The sequence below is a fragment of the Anolis sagrei genome, chromosome 4 (assembly GCF_037176765.1).
Source record: "Anolis sagrei isolate rAnoSag1 chromosome 4, rAnoSag1.mat, whole genome shotgun sequence".
Classification (NCBI taxonomy): domain Eukaryota; kingdom Metazoa; phylum Chordata; class Lepidosauria; order Squamata; family Dactyloidae; genus Anolis; species Anolis sagrei.
The window spans coordinates 19,042,891-19,068,582 of NC_090024.1; the positions used below are offsets into that span (position 1 = coordinate 19,042,891).

Consider the following 25,692-nt stretch of genomic DNA (forward strand, 5'->3'; position numbering starts at 1 on the left):
TAGGTCCACGGTGGCGCAATGGGTTAAAGCCTTGTGTTGCTGAACTGCTGACCTGACCTGAAGATTGTCAGTTCAAATCTGCAAGATGAGGTAACCTCCCGTCTGTCAGCTCCTGCTCCTGCCAAGCTAGCAGTTCAAAAACATGCAAATGTGAGTAGATAAATAGGTACCGCTTCAGCAGGAAAAGGCAAAGAGACGCTCCAAGCAATCTTGGTGGCCACACAACCAGGAGATGAGAATGCAGGTTCCTCGGCTTGAAAATGGAGAAAGCATTGGTCTGTTGGAAGTAGGAAAATGAGTTCATATATCTGTGGAATGACCAGGGCGGGACAAAGGACTCTTGTCTAATCACCTCTCAACAAAAGATTCTCCCCAGGCACTGCCAGGCCATCAAATGCTAATCAAGGTGGTCAGTTGAAACAGTCACACCTAGCTCCAACAGACAAGAGTCCTTTGTCCCACCCTAGTCATACCACAGATATATAAACCATTTTCCTACTTCCAAGAGACCTCACTACCTCTGAGGATGCTTGCCATAGATGCAGGAGAAACTTCAGGAGAAAATGCCTCTAGGACATGGCCATATAGCCCGAAAAAACCTACAACAACCCTATTATTATTATTATTATTGTTGTTGTTGTTGTTGTTGTTATTTTGCTTTCTCTGCCAAACACTACTGATGCCTCAGGAAACTATAAATCCCTGAATTCAAAATAATACCTATCAACACAAAACTGTTTGTGGGTCTCTCTAGGTCTTCCAATGCAATTTTATTGTGTGCATCTTAAAGATATAGGGTTCACTGTTATCCATGCTGTTATATACATGGCCTAACCCACGATCCTCATCATCCTGTTACTGTGGTTGTACTTCATTTTAAATCATATTCAATTTCATATCCTTTAATCCGGATGTTGTTGTACTTCAACATAATTTGGAACAGTTCCCACCCATGCTTTCCTCTTAACCCCATAACTACCAAAATAGGGTTTTCAGCTTAGCTCAGCAGGTAAGAAGCCAGGAGAGGACCAGGGAGAGAATAAATTTATATATATGAACTCCCTACCCTGTGTGACTCCCTGTATTACTTCAGTCACTGGCTGATCTATCCTGGCGTCAGCAGCTGAAAGTGGTGTGATATTTCCCACATGACCTTTGACTTCAAACATGGCAAACAATCTGCTTTCACAACAGAGACTGGGCACCAGCTATAGCATATATGGCCACCCCATCGTTGAGAAGTGCAATCCACCCACAGACGCATCTCGCATAGTTTGCAAATTGCAATTAACGACAGTCATCTTGCAACTTTATGCAACAATAGCAATGGGCAATTGAGAAGAAAGATGGGACCAAACACTATCACCCACACACATGCTTTTCTGAGAGATGACCACATCGTTACTATAACAGCAAGCATTTTCTGCTTCCTATCTGCTTTGTTGGATCTGTTTGTGTATGCTGCTCCTGCCTTGTTACAATGGTCAGGTTGTGCCATAGAGATCTGGCCATCTTCCTTTCTTGTTTAGTTGAGCAGCAGAAGACAAGAAATGCTCCACCCTAAAAAAACAATACTAAAGGGAAAGTCCATCCATTCTTCAGTTTTGAAAGGAAGACAAAGAGATAAACCCTACATTGACTTTGGGATAGCACAAATCCCCCATGAGGAATTAGGCATTGTTCTATGAAATCCTTGTGTTGCATGGCAATGGTATGCATCTGAACTAAGATATTAAATGAGCAAAGGCATACATAAAAATGCACATTGCTTGTGCAACTCCCTTGGAAATGAACACAGTCATTTCACACCAGACAAAAATACATGTAAGCTTATATATATATATAGGAGACCAACTGAATGCCAGCCAATGACTTCTAGAAAGGCTTATCCATATAAATAAAAATGTAATGTTCATTTGTAGGATTAACACAACTCAAAAACCACTGGATGAATTGATACCAAATTTGGACACAATACACATATCAGGTTTTTATGAGCATCACTCATAAAAACACTGAAAAACACAGCAGAAGATGCTTAAAAAAACAGAAAAACAAAAAAAAACATGACAACGCATGCACAAAACCACACACACACACATATATATATCCGCAAACACACATATACACAAATATATACACACTTCAGGAAATAAAGCCCGACTGTTTATTGGAGGGAAGGATATTAGAGGCAAAGATGAAGTATTTTGGCTACATAATGAGAAGACAGGAAAGCTTAGAGAAGACAATGATGCTGGGGGAAATGGAAGGAAAAAGGAAGAGGGGCTGACTAAGGGCAAGATGGATGGATGGTATCCTTGAAGTGACTGGCTTGACCTTGAAAGAGCTGGGGTTTGTGACGGCCGACAGGGAGCTCTGGCGTGGGCGTGGCATGGGCTGGTCCATGAGGTCACGAAGAGTCGGAAGCGACTGAATGAACAACATACACATATATATACACACACAAAGCACATATACATAGACTGGGCCACAGCAACGCATGGCAGGAACGGCAAGTATTCATATACTCAGTGTCTGTGAATTCATGTATTTCTGTGATACTCTGCTGACTCTGTTAGTTCTTGTAATACAATTAAAAGAGAGTACCACATGTCCAGAGCAATAGCTGAGATCCTACAATGCCTAACTTTGTGACAATAATGCTACTTAATGCACAAACATGTCAAGAAAATTGTGACATGAGAAATAGGCATTATACAAGATGTTCTGTTGCACAGCAAGGGCTCATAATTTTCCACTGCTTTGCATCTGTGTCCATGTCTCCGTTGGGGGGTCAATGCTCCAGCCACGCACTGTCATTATGCAAAGGCAACGTACCAGTGTTCGGCACTGCAATTCTTTCATAACACAATTGCTTGCTCCACTCATGTAATGAACATGATGGTGCAATTCTGACATGACAATGCTCCCCTCCTGGGAATATGACCATTGCATAACACCGCAGTTCTAAACTGCACCATCATTAAGTTGGTTTACAACACTGTAAATTCCCAGCAAGATGCCATCCAATAAATTCAGAATGATGTCTGTTCTATGCACTCCGAGTCAAATGGTAGGGAAATGTCTCCAGCCCAAATGATAACAGCATGTATTGTCGAAGGCTTTCATGGATGGAATCACTGGGTTGTTGTAGGTTTTTTCAGGCTATATGGCCATATTCTAGAGGCATTCTCTCCTGATGTTTCGCCTGCATCTATGGCAAGCATCCTCAGAGTTACCTCTGAAACGTCAGGAGAGAATGCCTCTAGAACATGGCCATATAGCCCGAAAAAAAACCCACAACAACCCAGATAACAGCATGGCCGTATCATTCCAGACTAGCTGGTATACTCCAATACTTGTAACCAATACTTTTTCAACATTCAGATATGCATTAGAGAATCTGACTTCATAGGTCCCATAGGAACCATGATTTCCTTCATGGTTCTGGCACTGAAGTGGAAAATCTCAAGCTCAATCTGGCCTTCTGATGGCCACACCACTAGAACACTTTCACCTAGGAGTTTCTCTTGCTTTTGTATAACTTTCCATTCATCTCCTCCTCTCCCCGCATTAGTTGAGATCTCTTTCCTTATTGTCACCAAGAGCTGCTATTTTTCACCTCACTCTTTTGCCTTCAGCTTCAGCCATCACTTCAATATGCCCTCCCCCACCAAACCTTCCTAAAGCTGAACTTGGGCATTGGGTTGAAAATAAATTACTACTTTTGCTCTAATACATGCTTCCCCATCCCATACTCTCATGTCTACTGCAATAAGAAGGTTTGCATGAGATACAGAGCCAGGGGTGGCCAACTGGACAGGGTAGGTGAGAAGAAACTAGTTCTGAGAAGCTTCACGGACACCTCTTAAATGAAATAGTTCTACTATCACCAATTGTATCTTGCTCATTTCAGTTCAAATTGAAGCGACAGTAAATCTACTCTGGGTTCTACTCCCAATTGTAACAGAACAACCCAAAGAGTGAAGCACTTGTCCCAAAAGAGGTTCAGCACTTGGATAGCTCTCTTAAAAATCCACTACCCCATGGAATGCAGCAACCATCAGTGATCAAAGCCAGATGAACTGGAGGCTTCCACAACTTTTCCCAACCTCTTCATTGTTTCTTTGCTAAGGAAAGATTCAAATCAAGGAGGCAAAAAACTGAATAATTTGTTATGAAACCAGATTTATTAAACTTTTTGTACAGGAATTTTACAACTTCATCATATCAATTTCCAAAAATGTACATATTTACAAACATCCAACATAGTGTTGCCAGCTTTCCACCTACCAATATATACAGACTTGTCGGCAGGTCTGAGAACCTTTACAAAAACGAAACAAAACAAAAAACCCAACTGTATCACAGATACAAATATATTAAAGCAATCACAAGAGCTTTAGTGCAATCAAGGTCAAGAAATAAACTTTTACCTCTAATTCTCTTGATTATATCAAGTTAGTATTGCCAGCCATAATTCACATTTAAACGGCTCTTTGACATCTCGGAGGGTTGGGACAGAGAGAGACCCACACAAAATACAGTTTTTAAAAAGAGAAAATGGCAAAACATCGCAAGAAGATCACGTAAGGGATACAAAGCTCTTTCAAGAACAGGAGTGCCACCACTTTGACAGAGGATGGATCTACACTGCCATATAATAGTTTCGAACTTCCATTATATGGTTAGTGTAGACTCATATAATGAGTCCATGCATTTTGGGAAAGCATCATATGGGTCTCTACACTGTCCATTCAATGCAATTTCAAACTGCATTATTTGACCACGTAGATCCACCCAGAGATAAGCCTTAAAGTGGTGTGATCCTTAAGGTGTGGCCAAACAAATCTAATGCATAGAATGTGAGAATTGTAGTCAGTGACAACTGTCCATAAAGGAGTTATTAATGTTTTCAAAAGACGGTGTACTCTTTCAAAGAACTTTGCTTCCTTTTTACACATAATATGCCCTGCAAGTATATTTGCCGTTACATTAGTCCATTCGTCCAAAAGCATATGTGCTGGTCCACTGAATGCCCACCTTCATCTGGGGTACTTAAGCAGTGTCTGACAACAGAGGATAGAAAGCAAAATGCTTTCCTCTCACAACCTAGCTAAACTTTTACAATTATATTTAACACGGCAAGTGCATGTTTCCACAAACCAGAACAGCCACCTTTGTCAGGAAGTTCATTACCATTCCCAGGAATCTAATACTTCTTCTGGTCTGAGGACTATCCGGCATAAATTTGAATGGCAAAACTCACCACAGACCAGAAACAGATGAAAATGTTTAAAAGGGGAAGAAATTTCCAGAGGCATATTACAGTCGAATAGGAACATTTGGATATTGTTTTTAACATTACTGAAATAGTCACTCTGAAAGGACAGAGTATGTAGGACAGAGTATGAAAAAGCTCTTTTTAAAAAGACTCAACTGCCAGAACTCCTATGCAATCTGTACTCCAAAAATGAGATATTAACCTCCAAAGTTTTGCAAAACGATGATGTAATACATGAAAGAGCAAAACCTACATAAGAAACCCCAACACACTTGAGTGCATGCAACAAGATAGGGCTTATCTATGCCTCTCAGGCTTGGACACCCACCCTCCGATGATGTATTTTGGTATTTGGGCACATGATGGTATTTTCTGAGCAACTACACCCACACAAGGGAGACCATAAAATCCAGAGGTAAAAGGAATATAGATCACAGGAAGCTTAAATGGTATGCAGAAGACAGAGGGACAAGGTCAGATATGAGCTTTACATCTGCATCCATACATAACCCATCAAAGCCAATGGCAAGATTCCTGTTGGTTTTGCGAGGCTTTGCTTCAAAACAATCTAAGAGGAACTGTAGAACTGCATGATTAAAGATGGCATCTCGATAGCTTAGAAATGATGGATTACGGCTCTCAGGACCCTTCAACCAGCATGGCCAACGTTAGTCGAATGCCATTGGCTTCACCAAGCTGTGATGATTCTGACAAGTTGGAAGGTCCGGCCTCAAATCAGTTATACAAGCACCCAGAGAATCTCATTACTTTCTGTGCTGTGACTATCACCCACCTCATCTGGCACCAGAAGGAGCACGGCTGTATCCGCTCTCTTACATCACCGGTAAAATGATTCTGTAATCAAAGCCCGTCTGACAGCCCTGCCATTTTTATGATGTATGAGCGACACAGGAGAGCCCAGCTGACTCTTGCGAGGCAGCTCCAGCAGCATAAAACTGCTAAATGTAGCAAGACCACATGGATCTGGAGACAACAGAAGGAGCCCAGCACCTCCCAAAGATGTTTTGCTAGAGAAAGGGAAAGCCAAGTAAGGCTGCAGTCCTCAGATTGCTTACTCCAAATGAGTCAGTCTGATCTCCCACCAAAGTCCAGAATAAGCTACTCCTTCTCCCCACCCCACCCCCTTTAGAATTGCAGCTCAAATGTCCAGGGCCGAAAGATGCAGTCACACCCTTCTATGGGCAGATCCGTTTGCTCCAGAAAGTCATCCCTAAGCAAGTCCATCATGCGCAATATTGAAATATTAACCCTAGGCTAAGTAGGCTAAGGACTGCACCTTTTTTGTGTGTTTGTTTGTTTAGTCAGATTGCAAGCTTCCTTAGAAAGAGGAAGGCACAGACTGAAATTCTGTTCATGAGTTACGAATGCTGAAGATAGCTGCAGCCAACCTGAGGGCAGAAGATCTTGGAAAGGTATGTGTTGACAACACAGAAAATGAACAGAACTAAACAAAGTTTGAAGACTCTGCACAAGGCTGAGGGGTCTCTCCCTCTCTCCTCTCCGAGACAAAATAATATTAATAATAACAACAATAATAATTCTGAGCTAGCAAAAAAAGGAACTGATGTCGTCGTCTTCTCGCAACTTCTCCGGAACAATCTGATCAAAGGCTCTTGTGTCCTGGTCAGCATAGCCCGATTCCAAAACTGCATCAAACCAAGGATGGAGCAGGATTTCTGCAGCTGTGAGTCTTTCGGAGGGCTCCCGCCTGAGGAGGCTGCGGATGAGGCACCGGGCTTTGGGCGAGATGTGGTCAGGGATACAGAACTGTCCGCGCCGGATTTTAGAAAACAGAGTGGTAGGGTCCGAGTCATGGAAAGGGTAGCGCCCCACAAGGAGGGTGTATAGCATTACACCTAAGCTCCAAACGTCTGCTGACTTTCCGGAATAGGTCCCTGTGGTGTTCAGGATTTCCGGACTGACGTAGGCTGGGCAGCCGTGTTTGTCCGACAAGGCATCATCCTCGCCTTTGATGATGTGTGTATCTTCCAAGCTTTCTAATCTCAGCTGTGTCCTAGGGAAGAGAAGAAGCCAACATGTTAGTTACAAAACCATGCCAGGGAAGCACACAAAGCAGCCCATTCAGCAAAAAATGCACAACCTGGAAATGTAACTTTTTGAGGATTTCAGCTCTCAGAATTCCCCAATTAGGGAATTTGAGGAGTTGTTGTTAAAAAGACTCTTACAACCCCTTTATTAAAAATCAGAGCACTTCTAATTTGTTATTCACATGGGTTGCTGTGAGTTTTCTGGACTGTATCACCATGTTCCAGAAGCATTCTCTCCTGACATTTCACCCACATCTATGAGAGGTATCCTCAGAGGGAATGCTGAGATAATGCTTATGGAACATGGCCATACAGCCCGGAAAACTCACAGCAACCCAGTGATTCTGGCCATGAAAGCCTTCAACAACACATTGTTACTCACATGATAACAACTGGATACACATAGCAATTTTGAAATTTGGTCAATAATGAGAGCATGACAAAATGACACACATGTATGTAAGAAAGATATGGACAAGCCGGATGATATATCCAGAGAAGGGGGAATAAAATAGAAGGTGGTCTGGAAATCGAGCCCTATGAGGAGCGGCTTAAGGAGTTTGGAGAAGAGAAGATTAGGAGGGGATGTGATAGCCATATTTAAATGTTTGAGAGAATGTTGTGTTTTCACTGCTCTAAAGACTAGGACATGGACCAATGGATTCAAACTGCAGGAAAAGAGTTTCCATGTAAACATGAGAAAATGGCAATATGCTACCTTGGAGTGTGGTGGAGTCTGTTTAAAAAGCTTCTCTAGAGCTTTTTAAACAGAGGCTGGGTGACCATCTGCTAGGAATGCTTGGATTGTTTATTCCTGCATAGCTGTAGGTTGAACTAAGGAGGCTTTGTGGTCTCTTCCAACTCTTATTACTCTATGTGTAAGAACAAGGAATTCTGTTAAAGACTCACACATTTACAGCATGGCCTTTTGGTGACTGCTACCCGCCTCATTTGCAACTGGTGGAAGCACTGAGAAACACTTTGTGTTATGAGTAAGCCATCACAGATCAAATGCCAAAGATGGAAATTTGCTTATCATTCACTGGGTGAAAATGCAAACCAACGGCTTTTAGACTGAGACCGTTCACAGCCTGTGCAGTGAGCCATCCAGTGACGATGGATCAAATGATGCACCTGTATGTGCCAGATGGCATTAAAAACACCCTCTCGATTCAGGGAGGGAGCGGCTGGTATTAGCAGTCAATACAGCCTGGGTCACCATGTTACTCACACCCGTGTGTCGTATTTCTATTGCTATCCCAGTGTAAAGGAAGAGCTGCTTGCTTTATGGGATTTAGCATGCTTTAGATGCTCATGCCTTGATGACTACAAGATGTACTAATGACACAGAGAGAGGGAATACAATACTACAGAGGCAGAATCTCTCTCGCACACTTTTCAGTGGGTCCCATTCACTCATGTAGCTGTTGGCAACCACCAAGAGACATTCATCAGAGATGGGAACCACCCATTCCGAATTCAGTACAACTAAGTCAGATTCACAGGGCAGAAAGCTTGGATCTGAGCCGATTTGGCCCTGGTGACGTCAAGCCTTAACTGGCTGGTGGATCACTGCCAAAATCCACCTTCTCTCTTTTGTTCCTATAACAGTCATAACTCCTGAGCTCACATACTTTTTATTTTCCTCTACGTACGAACCCGCCTCACAAGTTACATGACTTTTTTTTAGCAAACGTCTATTATTCCAAAGGATTTACGCTATCAGGGAGTTCCTAGTTGTTTGTAATACCAGTCGGTTAAATACTCCCAGCTCCTGACAGCTCCATGGGCAACTTTCCTTGCTGTTCTACCAGCCAAAGAAATGCCTTGACTGCTTGTTGTCCCCAGGGTGACCTTCCTGTCCTAAAGCAAGGTTTCTACCTCCCCCTCCCTCCCTCCCAACCTCATCAGTTGGTTCTGTAAATGGAAAATATGACTCAACCGACTCTGCCTGCCCTTTGCCTGGCAGGGGCATTCAAACTCTGCACCTGTGCTTGCAAGGAGAACTAACGTCTTGCCTGGCATTGCTTAACCCTCTGCTTGCCAAACACAATGCATGCGACAATTGGCCCTGTGCAACGCCAAGTTTCCACATTAACAGTACCGGCTGCAACCTGCTATTTCAGCAACTGAGGTCAGTTGATACAGAGGCACACAAAACAACTATTTTCCTTAACAAAGTCAGAGTGGGAAACAAGCCACAACGGCCATCCGGGAACATCCTCATTCTCCCACCCAGGAACATCCAAACAAAGCATTCCCATGTATTGTCGAAGGCTTTTATGTCTGGAATCACTGGGTTGTTGTAGGTTTTTTGGGTTGTATGGCCATGTTCTAGAAGCATTATCTCCTGACATTTCACCTGCATCTGTGGCAAGCATCCTCATCATCTCTGAGGATGTTTGCCACAGATGCAAGCAAAACATCAGGAGAGAATGCTTCTAAAACATGGCCATACAACCCGAAAAACCTGCAACAACACAAAGCATTCCCAGCAGATAGTAACCCAGACCTCCAAAAGAGGAGACTCCACAACACTCCAAGGCAGCAAATTCCAAATTACTGCCATTAACAAGTCAACTCATCCCTTTTTCCATATGAAACATCAAGAGTGGAAGTAATGAAGAGTGGAAATGATGGCTTTGCAACAGACTCACAACATCTATTAATACTTGATGTAGTTCATACCTACATGTTCTTTGTTCAGTTATTGAATTACTGGTGACTGGAAGTTGAATGAGATTCTATTTAGCAAAGGACACAGCAAATCCCATGTGATCTTGGAAGCTAAGCAGAGTCAGCTGTGGTCAATACTGGGTTGGGATAGGACCAAATAATATCAGGTGTTGTAGACTATATTAGTGGTTCTCAACTTCGGGTCCCCAGATGTTTTTGGCCTTCAACTCCCAGACATCCTAACAGCTGGTAGACTGGCTGGGATTTCTGGGAGTTGTAGGCCAAAAACATCTGGGGACCCCAGGTTGAGAACCACTGTTTTAGAGGAAAGAACTGCAAAACCACCTCTGAGTCCTTTTGCCTATGAAATTCATGTGGTTATGATATGTTGACAGGTGACCTGAAGACACATACACACAGAGCGTGGGTGAAAGAGGAAGCTATAGTTCTGGCATGTAATCATTTCAGTCCCTGGAACCTTTCCGTAATATTCACTACTTCCAGTGTGGGCTCATCTTGAACATCTCTTTGTACATAAGACAATGGAAAGTTTGCTTTTAATCACAATCCACTACTGATCTACATGAAGGATGGCCTCACTCCACAATTTGCAAGCTCACTTCCTGGGCCAGACATCATATTAGGTCACGCCAACCACCTCCTCTTATTACCTCAGCTTCTCATTTTCTCCTTTCCACGCCTATTTATTATGACTACCGGTGCACTATTATACCTCCACGTCCATTTATTTCCACACCTTATTAAATATGGCCTGATTTTTGCTTTAAACCCCATTCCTGTTTCAAATCAACTTCATACCCCCATCTCAAGCATGCTTGGATGAAGTTCATTGGGAGCATCTGTACTAATTCGGAATTACATAGACAAAGCTCCCCTTTGTTGGAACAGACCAAAGGATGAGCAAGCTCAACATCCTGTTCTCAACAGTGATCAGTAAAATGTTTCTATGAGGCCAACAACACAGAGTTGTACTCTTCTGACCCATCTTCATAACTTATGCCCTAAACCACCAACCAAGAAGGGAGAGAAGCAGCCAAAAAAGCATAAGACATGTGCAGAATCCCTATCAAGAGAGCAATGGAAGTGTATATGATGAAGCACATGGAGGAGACACCTAAATCAGACCTCCTTCAAGCAACTTCAGCCTGGACTCGGAACTTCAGCATTTCTAAATTTGAATTCTCCAAGTTAGTTTGGAGGCTACCAAATCTGACTCAGAGAACACCCTGCTATGCTGGCAACCAATAACTTGTGGATGTAATCCAGAACAACGGAGATCTACACAATCATAAATTACCTTAACAGAAAGGAATAAAGTGTCATAGAACACACACACACACAAAATTAAAAATACCAGCAACAAGGTTAAAGTCTACTCGGTTCAGCTACCCTGGGATCCACAGGCAGCTAAGGCATCACTTCAAAGCAATGCACGGATTGCGACACTCAAGTGTAAAATTGTTTCTGCTGATGTCAGAAGCAGGACTCCTACAGAGTTCAAGTGGGTTAGATTTTTCACACCTATTCAGAGCTGCCCACATTTAACCCAACCAACAGTTATCTCACCGAGGAGTTTTGCAAAATCCACGTTATCTTCCTCCTCTGCACCTCTAATTATATATACGCACACTCACTCTGTTTTATCTAATGTTTCTTGCTTCCAACATCAGCGCTCACAGCCAACTCCTCCATTGGCTGATGCACAACACAAACTATATGTATAGTATCATCTCCAGCATTCACGAAAAGAAAGAAAAGCAAGCCAGGGACTATTTATATCAGGAACTGGAATTATATATAACCAGTTTGAGGCTTTCATGTGGAAACTCCAAGAATGGGGAAACTCCAGAAATGGGGGAACATCTGCAATAGCCTCCATGATCCCCAAATCCCAGTTAAAACAAACTATACCCCATTCATGTCTTGTTTAAGACACCTAAACCCTTCTTTTTATAAAATTCTGACTGGTAGGAATGGGAAATTGGGTGGAAGCCCCCAAAGATTTCTGTGGATGTCTATCTCGGCAGGTTTGTGATGCACCCCCATGGTTTTAGATACACTCAGAGCCACCTCTTCAAGAGATGTCCACTGAACCTTGCAGTCTCCTACTTCAGTGAAGAGGCTTCCTGCAAAGCACACCTCGCAAGGCTGGAGCAGGTCTCAGGAGCATATGCTTCTTTTCCACTCCATCATGAATCTCCTCCACTCACCCCAGAAAGAAGAGATCGGAGGAACATACCCCCAGATAAATGCACAAGGAGGCTGCTGGACAACCAATATACAGCAACAACTAAGGTATCATAACATGGTTCATGTTAACATAAGAATAAATGTGATGTCAATGCATGGTTCAGGAAAGAAGAGAGGAAATTATGTTGCACTGAGTTGGAATCTTTGGTAGCTAGCATTCGTAGTTAAGTGATTCAGAAATCATAAGAGGGTTGAATGAAAAGTAATGCCTCCACCTTCGTAACTCCTCAAGAGATGGCAGTACTGGTATGCGGCAGGTACTGGCTTGTTCAGTAGACTCTCCTCTACAGTTCCATTTTGACAGGAAGCCTTAGCATTGAACGGTTGTGTTGTTAAAGTGTGAAGAATGGAACTCTGGGAGACGCTCAGTCAGTGTGACTTAAGCAACGTGCAGTCATTGAATTCTTGACAACAGAAGGTGTCACCCCAAAGGAGATTCATCAGAGAATGCAAGCAGTTTATGGTGATTGTGTTGATGTGAGTACTGTGCATCGTTGGGCAAGTAAGTTATAGAAGATGTTGAGGTGACATCTTCTGCTGTCAAGAATTCAATGACTCCATGTTGCTTAAGTCACATTGACCAACCGTCTGCACAGGGTTCTATACTTCGCACTTTAACAACACAACCATTCAATGCTAAGGCTTCCCACCAAAATGGAACTGTAGAGTAGAGTCTACTGAACAAGCCAGTACCTGCCACATACCAGTACTGCCATCTGTTGAGGAGTTACAAAGGTGGAGGCATTACTTTTCATTCAACCCACATAGCTTAAAACATGGGGAGCTACATGTGAATATTAGGAAACGTTCAGCCTTTATGAACTAATGACAAATAGCATTTGCAGAACAAGTTTCAAGCGCAGGTGATAAAGCTGGACATTCAATTCCACCATCAACACTAGTCACTGCCAATGTAGGATAACAATGTATGATAACCCTTTTATGTCGATTCTGCCTTAGCAATCACTAATTACACCACAATTCTCAATCAAAGCCTATGTCTAAATGCAATCATACAAATATGTGGCACTTAACACTGCAGCAGCCACCTCACATTGTAATCTAAAAGACTAAAACCACACAGGGTCAATGCAACCTGCAAACCTGTTGAGCCAGTGTCTTTTTTGCTTGAGCCAATTAACCATCCAGATCCTAACTCAATCAAAATGAAGCACTGCTATGACTGGAAAGAACTGCCACCACTTCAAACTGGAATATTTTACCCACAAAAGCACAATCCTGTTTCATATGAAATTGGTTTGCGTGCAAATGCAAGAATGCAAGAACAGGATGGACTGTCTGCAAATGGGAATCAGAGGAAGGACATCATGTACAACTCCCACAAAGCTTGGTTTAATCATGTGCATACATGCTGGACAACCAGGATTGGGCAGCAAGTTCCCAGCTCATAAATATTTCACTAAACAAAACCAGTATCCTCTGGTTTGACCTCTGAGGATGCTTGCCACAGATGCAGGCGAAACGTCAGGAGAAATGCCTCTAGAACATGGCCATATAGCCCGAAAAAACCCACAAGAACTGAGAAAACCAGTATCATTGGTACATAGGACTGCAGACATTACTCCTTACACTTATACAGGCACACACTTTTCTGAAATGTTTCCAATTTTCTTAAGGGTTCTAAGCAGAGGTTGGATGCCCATTGGTCAGGAAGGCTTTGATTGTGTCTTCCTGCATAATTGAGTTGGACGAGATAGGATGTTGGATTCCTTTCCAACTATAGCAGAATATAGACTGCCTTGGGAGTCTGCTGAAGGTTTCTAAACAGAGGCTAGATGGCCATCTGTTGGGAGGGCTTTGATGGTGTCTTCCTGCATGGATTACCTTTGGGGTTTCCAATTCTATGACTCTGTGACAAGGTTTCATGTGTACCTGTGGTTTCCTGAATGCTATTGGGTTTGGGAACGGGGGCTTGGTGTATCTCCAAAAGGGAGAGATGGATCCCAACATCATCTAGAGCAGTGGTCCTCAACCTGTGGATCCCCAGGTGTTTTGGCCTTCAACTCCCAGAAATCCTAACAGCTCGTAAACTGGCTGGGATTTCTGGGAGCTGTAGACCAAAACACCTGGGGACCCACATGTTGAGAACCACTGTCTTAAGGGAACTTTCAAAAAAGCAAAAGACATTCATGGAGCTCCAGAAAAGAAAGTTAGAGCAGCACCGCTAAGGAGAACAGCACCACACAGGGATCAAGGTCCAAAGAACCACTGAATTAGTTCATTGAATTAATTCATTATACTAAAAGGGACTTTCAGCATGGAAACTGAATGAGGTTTTTAAAGGCAGCTTGTAATATAACATGGGCGTGTCTGTCTGCTCTTTGCTATGCACAGCCTAATGTCCCACTGGGCACATGTACATTCTTGAGTATAGTAGTTTCTTTGGAGCAAAGCCAGGAGGAAAGCAGATGTTTATATAACATGAGTAATGCAGCAAAGCACAGAAGGAGCTGGGGATTGAACCAGGAAGTCCTAGTTCACATCTTGTGCCTGCCATAAACCCAGCACACATCCTTCGGCATGGCACCCCACCCATCTCCCCAACCGCCGTATGGAACAGCTGGAATATATATATAATACAAGTATAGGTATAATATAAAATATACCTATATCATTCTGTTTAGGTGCCGTGCATACAAGAGATGGCATGATAATATTATAACATAATATAATACTAACAATAATAATATATTATTGGGTTGTTGTAGGTTTTTTCGGGCTGTATGGCCATGGTCTAGAGGCATTCTCTCCTGACGTATCGCCTGCATCTATGGCAAGCATCCTCAGAGGTAGTATTCTCACTACCTCTAAGGATGCTTGCCTTTGGACTGAGAAGGGCGGCATATAAATGTTGTAAATAATTAAATAAACCACCATGCAAATCTGCAACTAGCTTCTAAACAGCCATTTGTGTTCAGTTGCCTTTTCTTCCATTAAAAAAAAAAACAGAAGATGGGAAACGTGTGCCTTCCAGATACTCTGGGACTGCAATTCCCAATAGTCATGAATACCGAAAGTTGGCATTTAACAATGTCTTGAGAACCTAAACATGAGCCAACATTGTGATGTGGCGGCAAAAAAAGCCAATGGGATTTTGGCCTGCATCAATAGGAGCATAGTGTCTAGATCCAGGGAAGTAATGCTACCCCTCTATTCCGCTTTGGTTGGACCACGCCTGGAATATTGTGTCCAATTCTGGGCACCACAATTCAAGAGAGATATTGACAAGCTGGAATGTGTCCAGAGGAGGGCGACTAAAATGATCAAGGGTCTGGAGAACAAGCCCTATGAGGAGCGGCTTAAGGAGCTGGGCATGTTTAGCCTGAAGAAGAGAAGGCTGAGAGGAGATATGATGAGGGCCATGTATAAATATGTGAGAGGAAGCCACAGGGAGGAGGGAGCAAGCTTGTTTTCTGCTTCCCTGGAGACTAGGACACGGAACAATGGCTTCAAACTACAAGAAAGGAGATTCCATCTGAACATGAGGAAGAACTTCCTGACTGTGAGAGCCGTTCAGCAGTGGAACTCTCTGCCCCGGAGTGTGGTGGAGGCTCCTTCTTTGGAAGCTTTTAAACAGAGGCTGGATGGACATCTGTCAGGGGTGATTTGAATGCAATATTCCTTCTTGGCAGAATGGGGTTGGACTGGATGGCCCATGAGGTCTCTTCCAACTCTTTAATTCTATGATTCTATGAACCTCAAAATTCCCAGCACTGATCGATGCCAATGTAGAATACTGGCACGATTTTTAGGAAAGGTAAACCCATGAGCCAGCCCATGAGCCAATCATTGAATGAGCACCACCAATGGGAAAAGGAACTTGGGACAGAACATATGGCTTTAACCTTTTCCCTCCTACATAGTCCCCCCTTCGTCAAAAGAGCATCTTGTCCCAACTAGATGCTGTATCCAAAGTCATAAAGGTATCTCTGTCAAAGCACACTGAACAAAGGCCAGCCACAAATCCCCACTCACCTTTCTTCACTAGAGAACACGAACTTCCTAAGTTTAAGGTCCCCCAGAACGATGGCCGACTGGTGGCAATGAGCGACAGCCGAAACAATCTGCTTGAAGAGCCGGGCAGCTTCTTGCTCCGGCAGCCGCTTGCAGCTCCTCACGTAGGAATGCATGTCTCCAAAGTCCTTGTCAAAGAAGACGTAGGCCTTGGTCTCCCCGAGAATTACTTCCACAATCCCAGTGATGTTTCGGTGGGACGGCAGCTGGATGTACGGCCGAATTTTGTCCTGGTAGTGTTTGAGGGGGAAGACCTGGAAAGAGCACCAAAAAGAAGAAGAGAAAAATCAAGATCCATTCATTTTTATAGCAAGAGAATAGGAGAAAGGAGGTAGATGGGCTTGCTCGCTTCCACAGAGGGTTTTTTGAAAGGGTGTTTGATGCATTTGCAGCTGCAAAATAGGACAGGGGTAATTAAATAATTGTTATCCTGCCTTTCTTATGGCACAGGACCCAACAAATTCTACTACAGCTAAAATCCAGAAGAGGCAATATCAAAAGGAATTTTATTAAAAGCATGCAATGAGAGCTGTTTAAAAACATATTAAATCACAGTAAAAGGGATGCATGAATAACATATACTATTAAAATACTTTTCATTAAGTGTCAAAGGCCTGCCAAAATAAAAAGGTCTTTGTTTGGCTAGGGAAAAAGGGTACAGACAGGAAGCCAAGCAAGCCTCCCATGGGAAGGCATTCCAAAACTTGGGAAGAGCCACCAAGAAAACTCTCTTGCTTGTCCTTGCCAAGCACACCTAAGATTACTAATTAAGTCTTGAAATGACAGTGTTTGCCAGAAGCTTGTGGTGAAAACAGGAGGGACCACGTTTCGGAGAAATGCAAATTTTGCCAAGATAAATCTGATGAGGCAGCAGGAATGGCTCTTGTCCGAGTGGAAGTGCCAGTGAGTGGGGATTTATGTGAGTGCAGCTGCCAATGGGATGCCCTGTTACGTCAGTGGTTCCCAACCTGTGGTCCACAATAACTAAAATATGATCCATGGCCTCACTGTTACTACGCCATTGCAATGAGAGCAACTGGCCTCGCGAAACCCTCTTATAGTGCAGAGGCTTATTAAATATGGTTTCATCTGGGTGCAGATGATGACAACTGGATGGCATATATTCTGCATCAAAAACTAGAGCTGATGTGGTCTAGTCAATGCAATTTTCAAAATCAGCACCCCAAATAATCTAACTGAATCTGAAGTTGGCCAAAAACCCATTCGTAACCCTTTTAATACTAATATTGGAGAGTGGTCCCCAGTCATAAAAAGGTTAGAAACCACTGTGTTACATGAACATGACAATCCTCATATCCATGTGGGATATATGTTTCTGCGCTTTCATGTGTATATGCAAAACCATTAATAATTTCAAACCCAACTGAAATGAAGCATATCATAGACTAAAAAATGGAAACCCAAAAAATGCCTACTTTGCTGGACATTAATAACTATACCATAGATACAAGGTTTTCCTCTATACATAAATGAAATGTTAACTGCATAGGAGAAGAGATATTGATTTCTATGGCAAAGCATCTTTCGTATTTGGCTTATCTTTCTTTTTTTATTCATTTTAGCGTGAGAAAATTGCTGCACTTTCAGTATCTGCTTTTAAAAAACAATCTTTTCCGAAAAGATTTACAATAAATCACAATCATCAAAAGTTGAACTATCTATTAAATCATGGATCAAGGCGCTACAACAGAGGAAAAATAAGTAGAGACTAAAATGGGGCAAGATGTGAAAAGGGACAGAGAAGTGCCTACTTGATATAAACTGGGTTTTATTTTCATGCTCTGGATTTATAACTAAGGATGGGATATGTATACTCGTGGGAGATGACAAATTGATCTACAGCTACCAGTCATAAAGCTAAAGTGAACTTCCACATACCGAGATAGCATTCCCAGATGGTTATAGATGCCTGTGAGCAAAAGACAGGCCCATGTGCCCCACTCCAGACCAGAGGCATCTGACTGGCTAGTGATGGAAACAGAACGGCAAACTAGTCAGAGCTTAGCTCGAGCCAATTCCTGCATGCAACATCACCCTGGTTACTTTTCTCCAAAGCCAAGTGCATAAACATCACGCCCTTTCATTCGACGTCATCCTGGGGTGCCTGCCAATTCCTGACTCCACACTCAACATGATCACCGTGAGGATAAAACTCCAATATCTCACTAGCTATGCTTACAACATACTCTCCCAACCCACTGACCACTGGATGTCATCTGGATGACAGGAGTTGGAGACCAAAACTTGGGTGGGGTGGAGAAAGTTCAGTGGCCCCTACCCTTAGGATCCTCAAAAAAGAAAGTGGTCAACTAACCACTTGAAATCTACAACAACTAATCTGTGTGCAAACGGTTTATGCACATGACCACCAGATATTTTCTGCATCAGTAAAGCACCTCTCAGGCAGAAGAGGAGGAGGAGGAAAAAATGTCTGTCTAAAGCCAGTGAAGCCTTCACCTTTTGAGTTTGCCCAGAATGATTCAGACCAAGGTGACGGTACAAGCGAACTCCGACTTCGGAGCGTGCCAAGCCACTGAAGCAAGGGAAGAAGAGGATTAAAGACTCTTGTGTGTTTTATTCGCCGAGGTTTTGCAAGACTCCAGTCATGTTCTCCGAATGACCTGCCTGGCTCTGCTGGGTTACTCACATCCTAGGCCTGACGGGGAGCCGTGACATACACACAGTGTCACCCTTCCCATTCATTCGGCCCAGCAACACTCCTACAGAGAAAACAAACGGGAAGGTCCAATCATCCTCTCCCCTGTCTCACCGACTGTCGGCTGTCTGCCTCACTCGCTCTTGCTCTCAATCACCAGCGCGTGTCTTTGGAAAGGCTCCACTGCTGGCAGCCTTGCAAATAAAGTCGCCTTCGGGCTGAGAAGGGCAGAATATAAATACCGTAAATAAATAAATAAAGTCTACAAACATGGCAATTTCCATCCCAAGTAGACCTACAACTGTCCTTCAAAGAACGTATCTAACTGTTTCCATCCCAAACAAGCCAACAAATGTCCTCTATGGGACACAACTTTTAGTGGCATCGAATTGTTGCCGAATGCGAACCGCCTTGAGTCGCCTACGGGCTGAGAAAGGCGGTATACAAATATAGTAAATAAATAAATAGTGAAATTTCCCTAGCACACAGAAGTACTATCACCTTGCCAAACGATGATATTAGAGCCCACCTGCAGGCCAGAACAAAACAATGTCATCTCCAAATGACCATCTCAATTTGCAAATGGAAAGTTTGACCCAGATTTGCAATAAAATGAATACTAAATGAATTACAGGACCACCCATAAAGTAAAGGTTTCTCCTTGACATTAAGTCTAGCCATGTCCAAATCTGCAGGGTGGTGCTCATCTCCATGTCTAAGCTGAAAAGCCGGAGCTGTCCATAGACACCTCCAAGGTCATGTGGCCAGCATAACTGCATGGAGTGCCATTACCTTCCCACCAATGAGGTACCTATTGATCTACTCACATGTTCATGTTTTCGAACTGCTAACTGGCCAAAGCTGGGGCTAACAACAGGAGCTCACCCCATCCACGGATTCGAACCACCTGCAGATTAATGGTTTAACCCGATGCAGCCAAGCAGTTTATCCTGGTGCCAAGTGACCACCAATTTGGATCAAACCCTTTGCTATTAAAGCTTACTGCAGGGAATAGGCACGTTAGTAAAGTCTAGCCTGTTTGGACCAGGAACCCCACAATACTAGCCACTCAAATGTGGCTAGCATTGTGGAAGTTGTAGTTCAAAAGGATTCAAAAGCCTACCCAAAAATGAACTGAAAGATATCCTTGGCCCCATTAAGTCTCTATCCGTTTGAATACCACCTGCCCTGTGCTGAACTTTAAATTGCAAGTTCATCCAAGCATAGAACTATCCTACAGTAGTTTGTCAAAGAGCCTTAGTGCATCCCAACATGTGGTCCGTGGACCACCAGTGGTCTGCAAGAACTAAAATATGGTCCATGGCCTCACCGTTGCAACATGTAGTGCCGAGGCTTTTTAAATATGGTTGTCTGTGGGCGAGCAGATGGCGACTACTGGGTGGCATATGTTCTGTATCAGAAACCAGAGCTGATGTGGTCTATCCAATGCAATTTTCTGAATCAGCACCCCAAATAACCTAACTGATTCTAAAGTTGACCAAAACCTGATTTGTAACCCTTTTGGTACTAATGTTGGAGAGTGGTTCCTGGCCAAAAAAAAAAAAGTTGGGAACCACTGCTTTAAGTTGCCTGTTGATGTATGGCAACCTCCTGAATTTCAGGTGGTTTCCTTAAGAAAGACATACTCAGAGGTGGCATTATATCAGGCCTAGGCAAACTTGGGCCCTCCAGGAGTTTTGGACTTCAACTCCCACAATTCCTAACAGTCTCAGCCCTTTATTTTATTTATTTACTATACTTGTATACCGCCTTTTTCTGCCTATCGGTAACTCAAGGCAGTATGTAACAAGTCAGTACACACGATAGCAAAATACAGGTTAAGCATTAAAATAATATAAAACCACAATAGAAACAATAAAACTTTCCCCCTCGAGGCCTAAGGCTGTTAGGAATTGTGCAAGTTGAAGTCCAAAACACCTGGAGGTGCCATGTTTGCCCGTGTCTGTATTATTCCAACGTAGTTTTCAACAACTGAAAGAAAGGCTCCCCATAATCCAGAAGCTGGTTTTCATTGTTTACAAGAGACTTGACGAGACCTTAAAGAAAAAAAAGAAGTAATTTTGGGTTGCCGTGAGTTTTCTGGGCTGTATTGCCATGTTCCAGAAGCATTCTCTCCTGACGTTTCGCCCACATCTCTCCATATTAGGAGAGAATGCTTCTGGAACATGGCAATACAGCCCGGAAAACTCTCAGCAACTCAGTGATTCCAGCCATGAAAGATTACAACAACACAGAGAAGTTATTTTGCCAACTTCAGGCTCCAAAGCTCGTAAAAGCCAAAGAGAGAGTGAGCAGGAGAGCTGTTCTGAAATAACTCCTGTTTATTTTCATGCGCCCGCTGCAGCATAAGCAACCAAGATTGGGCGCTCCAAGTTTCCAAAAGCGTGCCATAGGAAAGGTGGCGGTCGGCAGGTGGCAGCATTCCACGCAGCCTCTCCAATTACTGCCCAAACTCGAAAAATAGGCAAGGCATGCGTCTCTGAGTGTGTGCCTGTGCGTGTGTTTTATTTGAAGAGCTGAGCTGAGGACACCTCATGGAAAACTTGGAAAGCTGTGCTTTGTCAGAGCCAATTCCTCCACTTCTGCTTGCGTAGCTTCTGCAGGAAGGGAGCGGAAAACAACGGATGAGGTCCTTAACCCTTTGGTTAGTGCCGGAAAGGGGTGAACAGACTTTGCAGGGTTGCTGTGAGTTTTCCGGGCTGTATGGCCATGTTCCAGAAGCATTCTCTCCTGCCGTTTCGCCCACATCTATGGCAGGCATCCTCAGAGGTTGAGGGGTCTGTTGGAAACTACTCAAGTGAGGTTTATATATCTGTGGAATAATGTCCAGGGTGGGAGAAAGGATTCTTGTATGCTTGAGGCAAGTGTAAATATTGCAACTAGATGGCTAATCAGCCTCAACAGATGTTTACATCCCGGTTTCCTTTCGGGATCTACTCCTTGCAGGGCAGAACCGTGTTTCAAAGGACACCCAAGAGTATCCCTATTGTCCAACCACATTTGGCAGCTCTTTCCTTGAGATATTCCTTCCAAGATGCAACCAGGCACACCTGAGGTCGCCTCCATTGAGAAAAACTGCAAGGTTTCCACCATCACCCTTCTACTTCTGTGAGCCATCTATGAACAATTTCATGTATATGGCAGAGTTTTCAGAGTTGCTCTGTTCTCCATCTTTGTATTTGTACATTATACAAATTGTATACTCCCAAATTTGTATACTCCCAAATAAACACAACCATGATTTGTGTTTCTTTGGAGGATGTCAAAGACTCACAACTTCCAGTTGCCTCAAGTTCTCTCCCTGCACAAGGGACACAATTCACACCATCTACACTGGAATTAACCCACTTTGATGCCACTTTAACTGCTATGACTCTAGGCTAGTGACTCCTGAGAGCAGTAGCCTTACAAGACTGTTAGAGGCTTCCTTGCCTCACCAAACACAACTCCCAATTTCCTCCAACCCTTCACAAGGGTCACAATTCATGCCATCTACACTGAGGAATTAACTCACTTTGATACCATGGCTTTATATTACTGAATCCTGAGAGTTGCAGTCTTACAAGAGGCTTCCTTGCCTCACCAAACACAACTCCCAGTTCCCCCAACCCTTCACATGGGCCACAATTTGTACCACCTACACTGTGGAATTAACCCACTTTGATACCACTTTATCTACCATGGCTTAAAGCTACTAAATCCCGAGAGTGGTAGCATTACAAGGCTATTAGAGTCTTCCTTGCCTCACCAAACACAACTCCAACTTTTCACAGGGGTCAAATTCACACCATCCACACTGTGGAATTAACCCACTTTGATACCACTTTAATTGCCATGGCTTAAAGCTACTAAATCTTGAGAGTTGTAGCCTTACAAGGCTATTAGAGGCTTCCTTGCCTCACCAAACACAACTCCAACTTTTCACAGGGGTCAAATTCACGCCATCCATACTGTGGAATTAACCCACTTTGATACCACTTTAACTGTTACAGTTCTAGGTTACTGAATTGCCATGGCTTAAAGCGACTAAATCTTGAGAGTTGCAGCCTTACAAGGCTATTAGCGGCTTCCTTGCCTCACCAAACACAACAACTTTTCACAGGGGTCAAATTCATGCCATCCACACTGTGGAATTAACCCACTTTGATACCACTTTATCTGCCATGGCTTAAAGCTACTTTAAGTCATGGCTTGCCACCTTACAAGGCTATTAGAGACTTCTCTGCCTCACCAAACACAACTTCCAAATTCGTGCCATCCTCACTGTGGAATTAACCCACTTTGATACCACTTTAACTGCCATGGCTCTAGGCTACTGAATCCTGAGAGTGGCAGCCTTGCAAGGCAACTCCGCTGACCCCACAGCGTGGAGGTAACTGTGTTGCCTGCCTTGGAGAGAAGTTTGGGAGGCTTACCTTGCAGCGGAGCTCCCGCCCGGTGTTGATCTCCAACGCCCGGGAGACGGCCTCCCTGTCGGGCAGGGGCAGGAGGAGGTACCCGGCCACCAGGCTGGGCCCTTGGGCTCCGGGCCCGGGCGGCGGGGAGAGCGAGGCCGGCGAGGCCGGGGCGCTGAGGCAGTCCGGAGGGGAAGGGGCGGCGGGAGAAGCGGGAGAAGGGGCGCCCTCGACGGCCAGCCGGGCGCACTTGGCGGCGCTGGGGGCGGCGCTGTCGTCGTGCAGGAGGAGCCGCTTGGGAGGAGGAGGGGGCTGCAGCGGGCGGCTCATGGGGAAGCCGGGCGGGCGGGACACGAGCCCCGCTGCCCACACGCCTTGGTTCCCGCCTTCGCTCCGCATTCCCCGGCTCCGCTCCCTTCGGCAGCCTGCGACCATCTGCCGGCGCGACACTCCAGGAGTGCCTCAAAGTTCCCCGTGACGTCAGGGCAGGAGTGGGCGGGGACTCCCGATCAAGGACACGCCCCCTCCCAATGATCGCCCATTGGGAGCAGATGGGAACCCGGAGTTGCCCGTGACGTCAGTGGGCGGAGTCGGGCCCATTCAAGAAAGCGCCCGAGAGGGACTTCCCACTGCGCGTGCGCGGGCGCCTTGCTCTATTACACACACTGCTGGCTGCATTATTTACTTATTTGTTTAATGTATTGTCGAAGGCTTTCATGGCTGAAACACCTCACTGGAACACCTCAGCAAGCGAGAGTCCAAAAGTGGCAGGCCCAAACCCAGTACCTCAACCAATGGCTGGTACCCAATGAGAGACTCCCCCCTGGGCACACAGAGGACTGGGCGACCTGGAAGGCACTGAACAGACTGCGCTCTGGCAACACGAGATGCAGAGCCAACCTTCAGAAATGGGGCTACAAAGTGGAATCCTCGACATGCGAGTGTGGAGAGGAGCAAACCACTGACCACCTCTGCAATGCACCCTGAGCCCTGCCACATGCACAAGGGAGGACCTTCTTGCAGCAACACCAGAGGCACTCCAAGTGGCCAGATACTGGTCAAAGGACATTTAATCAACTCTCATACTCACAAATTTTGTAATCTGCTTGTTTGCTTTGCTCTGTTAGAAATGTAATATAATTTGACTGGTTGTTCTGACACGACAAATAAATAAATAAATATGGCTGGAATCACCAGGTCAGTGGTTCTCAACCTTCCTTAATACAGTTCCTCATGTTGTGGTACACTTCCGTACAGTGGCCCTTATTTCTCATGCCAGTAAGGTAATGCTCAAGATCCTGCAAGGAAGACTCCAGCAATACATGGAGCAAGAGTTGCCGGATGTTCAAGCTGGGTTTAGAAAAGGCAGAGGAACGAGAGACCAGATTGCCAATATCCGGCTGCTGGATAATGGAGAAAGGCAGGGAGTTTCAGAAAAACATCTATTTCTGCTTCATTGACTATTCTAAAGCCTTTGACTGTGTGGATCATAATAAATTGTGGCAAGTTCTTGGTGGGATGGGCATCCCAAGCCACCTTGTCTCTCTCCTGAGGAATCTGTACAAGGACCAAGTAGCAACAGTCAGAACTGACCACGGAACAACAGACTGGTTCAAGATTGGGAAAGGCATACGGCAAGGCTGCACACTCTCACCCAACCTTTTTAACTTGTATGCAGAACACATCATGCGATGTGCGGGGCTTGATGAATGCAAGGCTGGGGTGAAAATTGCTGGAAGAAACATTAACAACCTTAGATATGCAGATGACACCACTCTGATGGCCGAAAGCGAGGAGGAGCTGAGGAGCCTTCTAATCAAGGTGAAAGAAGAAAGCGCAAAAGCCGGGTTGCAGCTAAACATCAAAAAACCAAGATTATGGCAACAAGAATGATTGACAACTGGAAAATAGAGGGAGAAACCGTGGAGGCCTTGACAGACTTTGTATTTCTAGGTGCAAAGATTACTGCAGATGCAGACTGTGGCCAGGAACTCAGAAGACGCTTACTTCTTGGGAGGAGAGCAACGTCCAATCTTGATAAAATAGTAAAGAGCAGAGACATCACACTGGCAACAGAGATCCGCCTAGTCAAAGCCATGGTATTCCCTGTAGTCACCTACGGATGTGACAGCTGGACCTTAGGGAAGGCTGAGCGAAGGAAGATTGATGCTTTTGAGCTGTGGTGTTGGAGGAAAGTTTTGAGAGTGCCTTGGACTGCGAGAAGATCCAACCAGTCCATCCTCCAGGAAATAAAGCCCGGCTGCT

At 44.3% G+C, this 25,692-nt stretch overlaps 1 protein-coding gene across 1 annotated transcript; it reads right to left on the reverse strand.

Annotated features, from left to right (window-relative positions):
- Positions 1–4,168: 4,168 nt before the first annotated feature.
- Positions 4,169–23,892, reverse strand: TRIB1 (tribbles pseudokinase 1). The gene is made up of 3 exons (XM_060775866.2): positions 23,449–23,892; positions 16,297–16,589; positions 4,169–7,319 (listed from the first exon to the last, which is right to left on the reverse strand). Exons 1-3 carry the CDS (start codon positions 23,860–23,862, stop codon positions 6,851–6,853), a joined length of 1,176 nt encoding a protein of 391 aa, XP_060631849.2. The 5' UTR covers positions 23,863–23,892; the 3' UTR covers positions 4,169–6,850.
- Between the last annotated feature and the right edge of the window lie 1,800 nt (positions 23,893–25,692).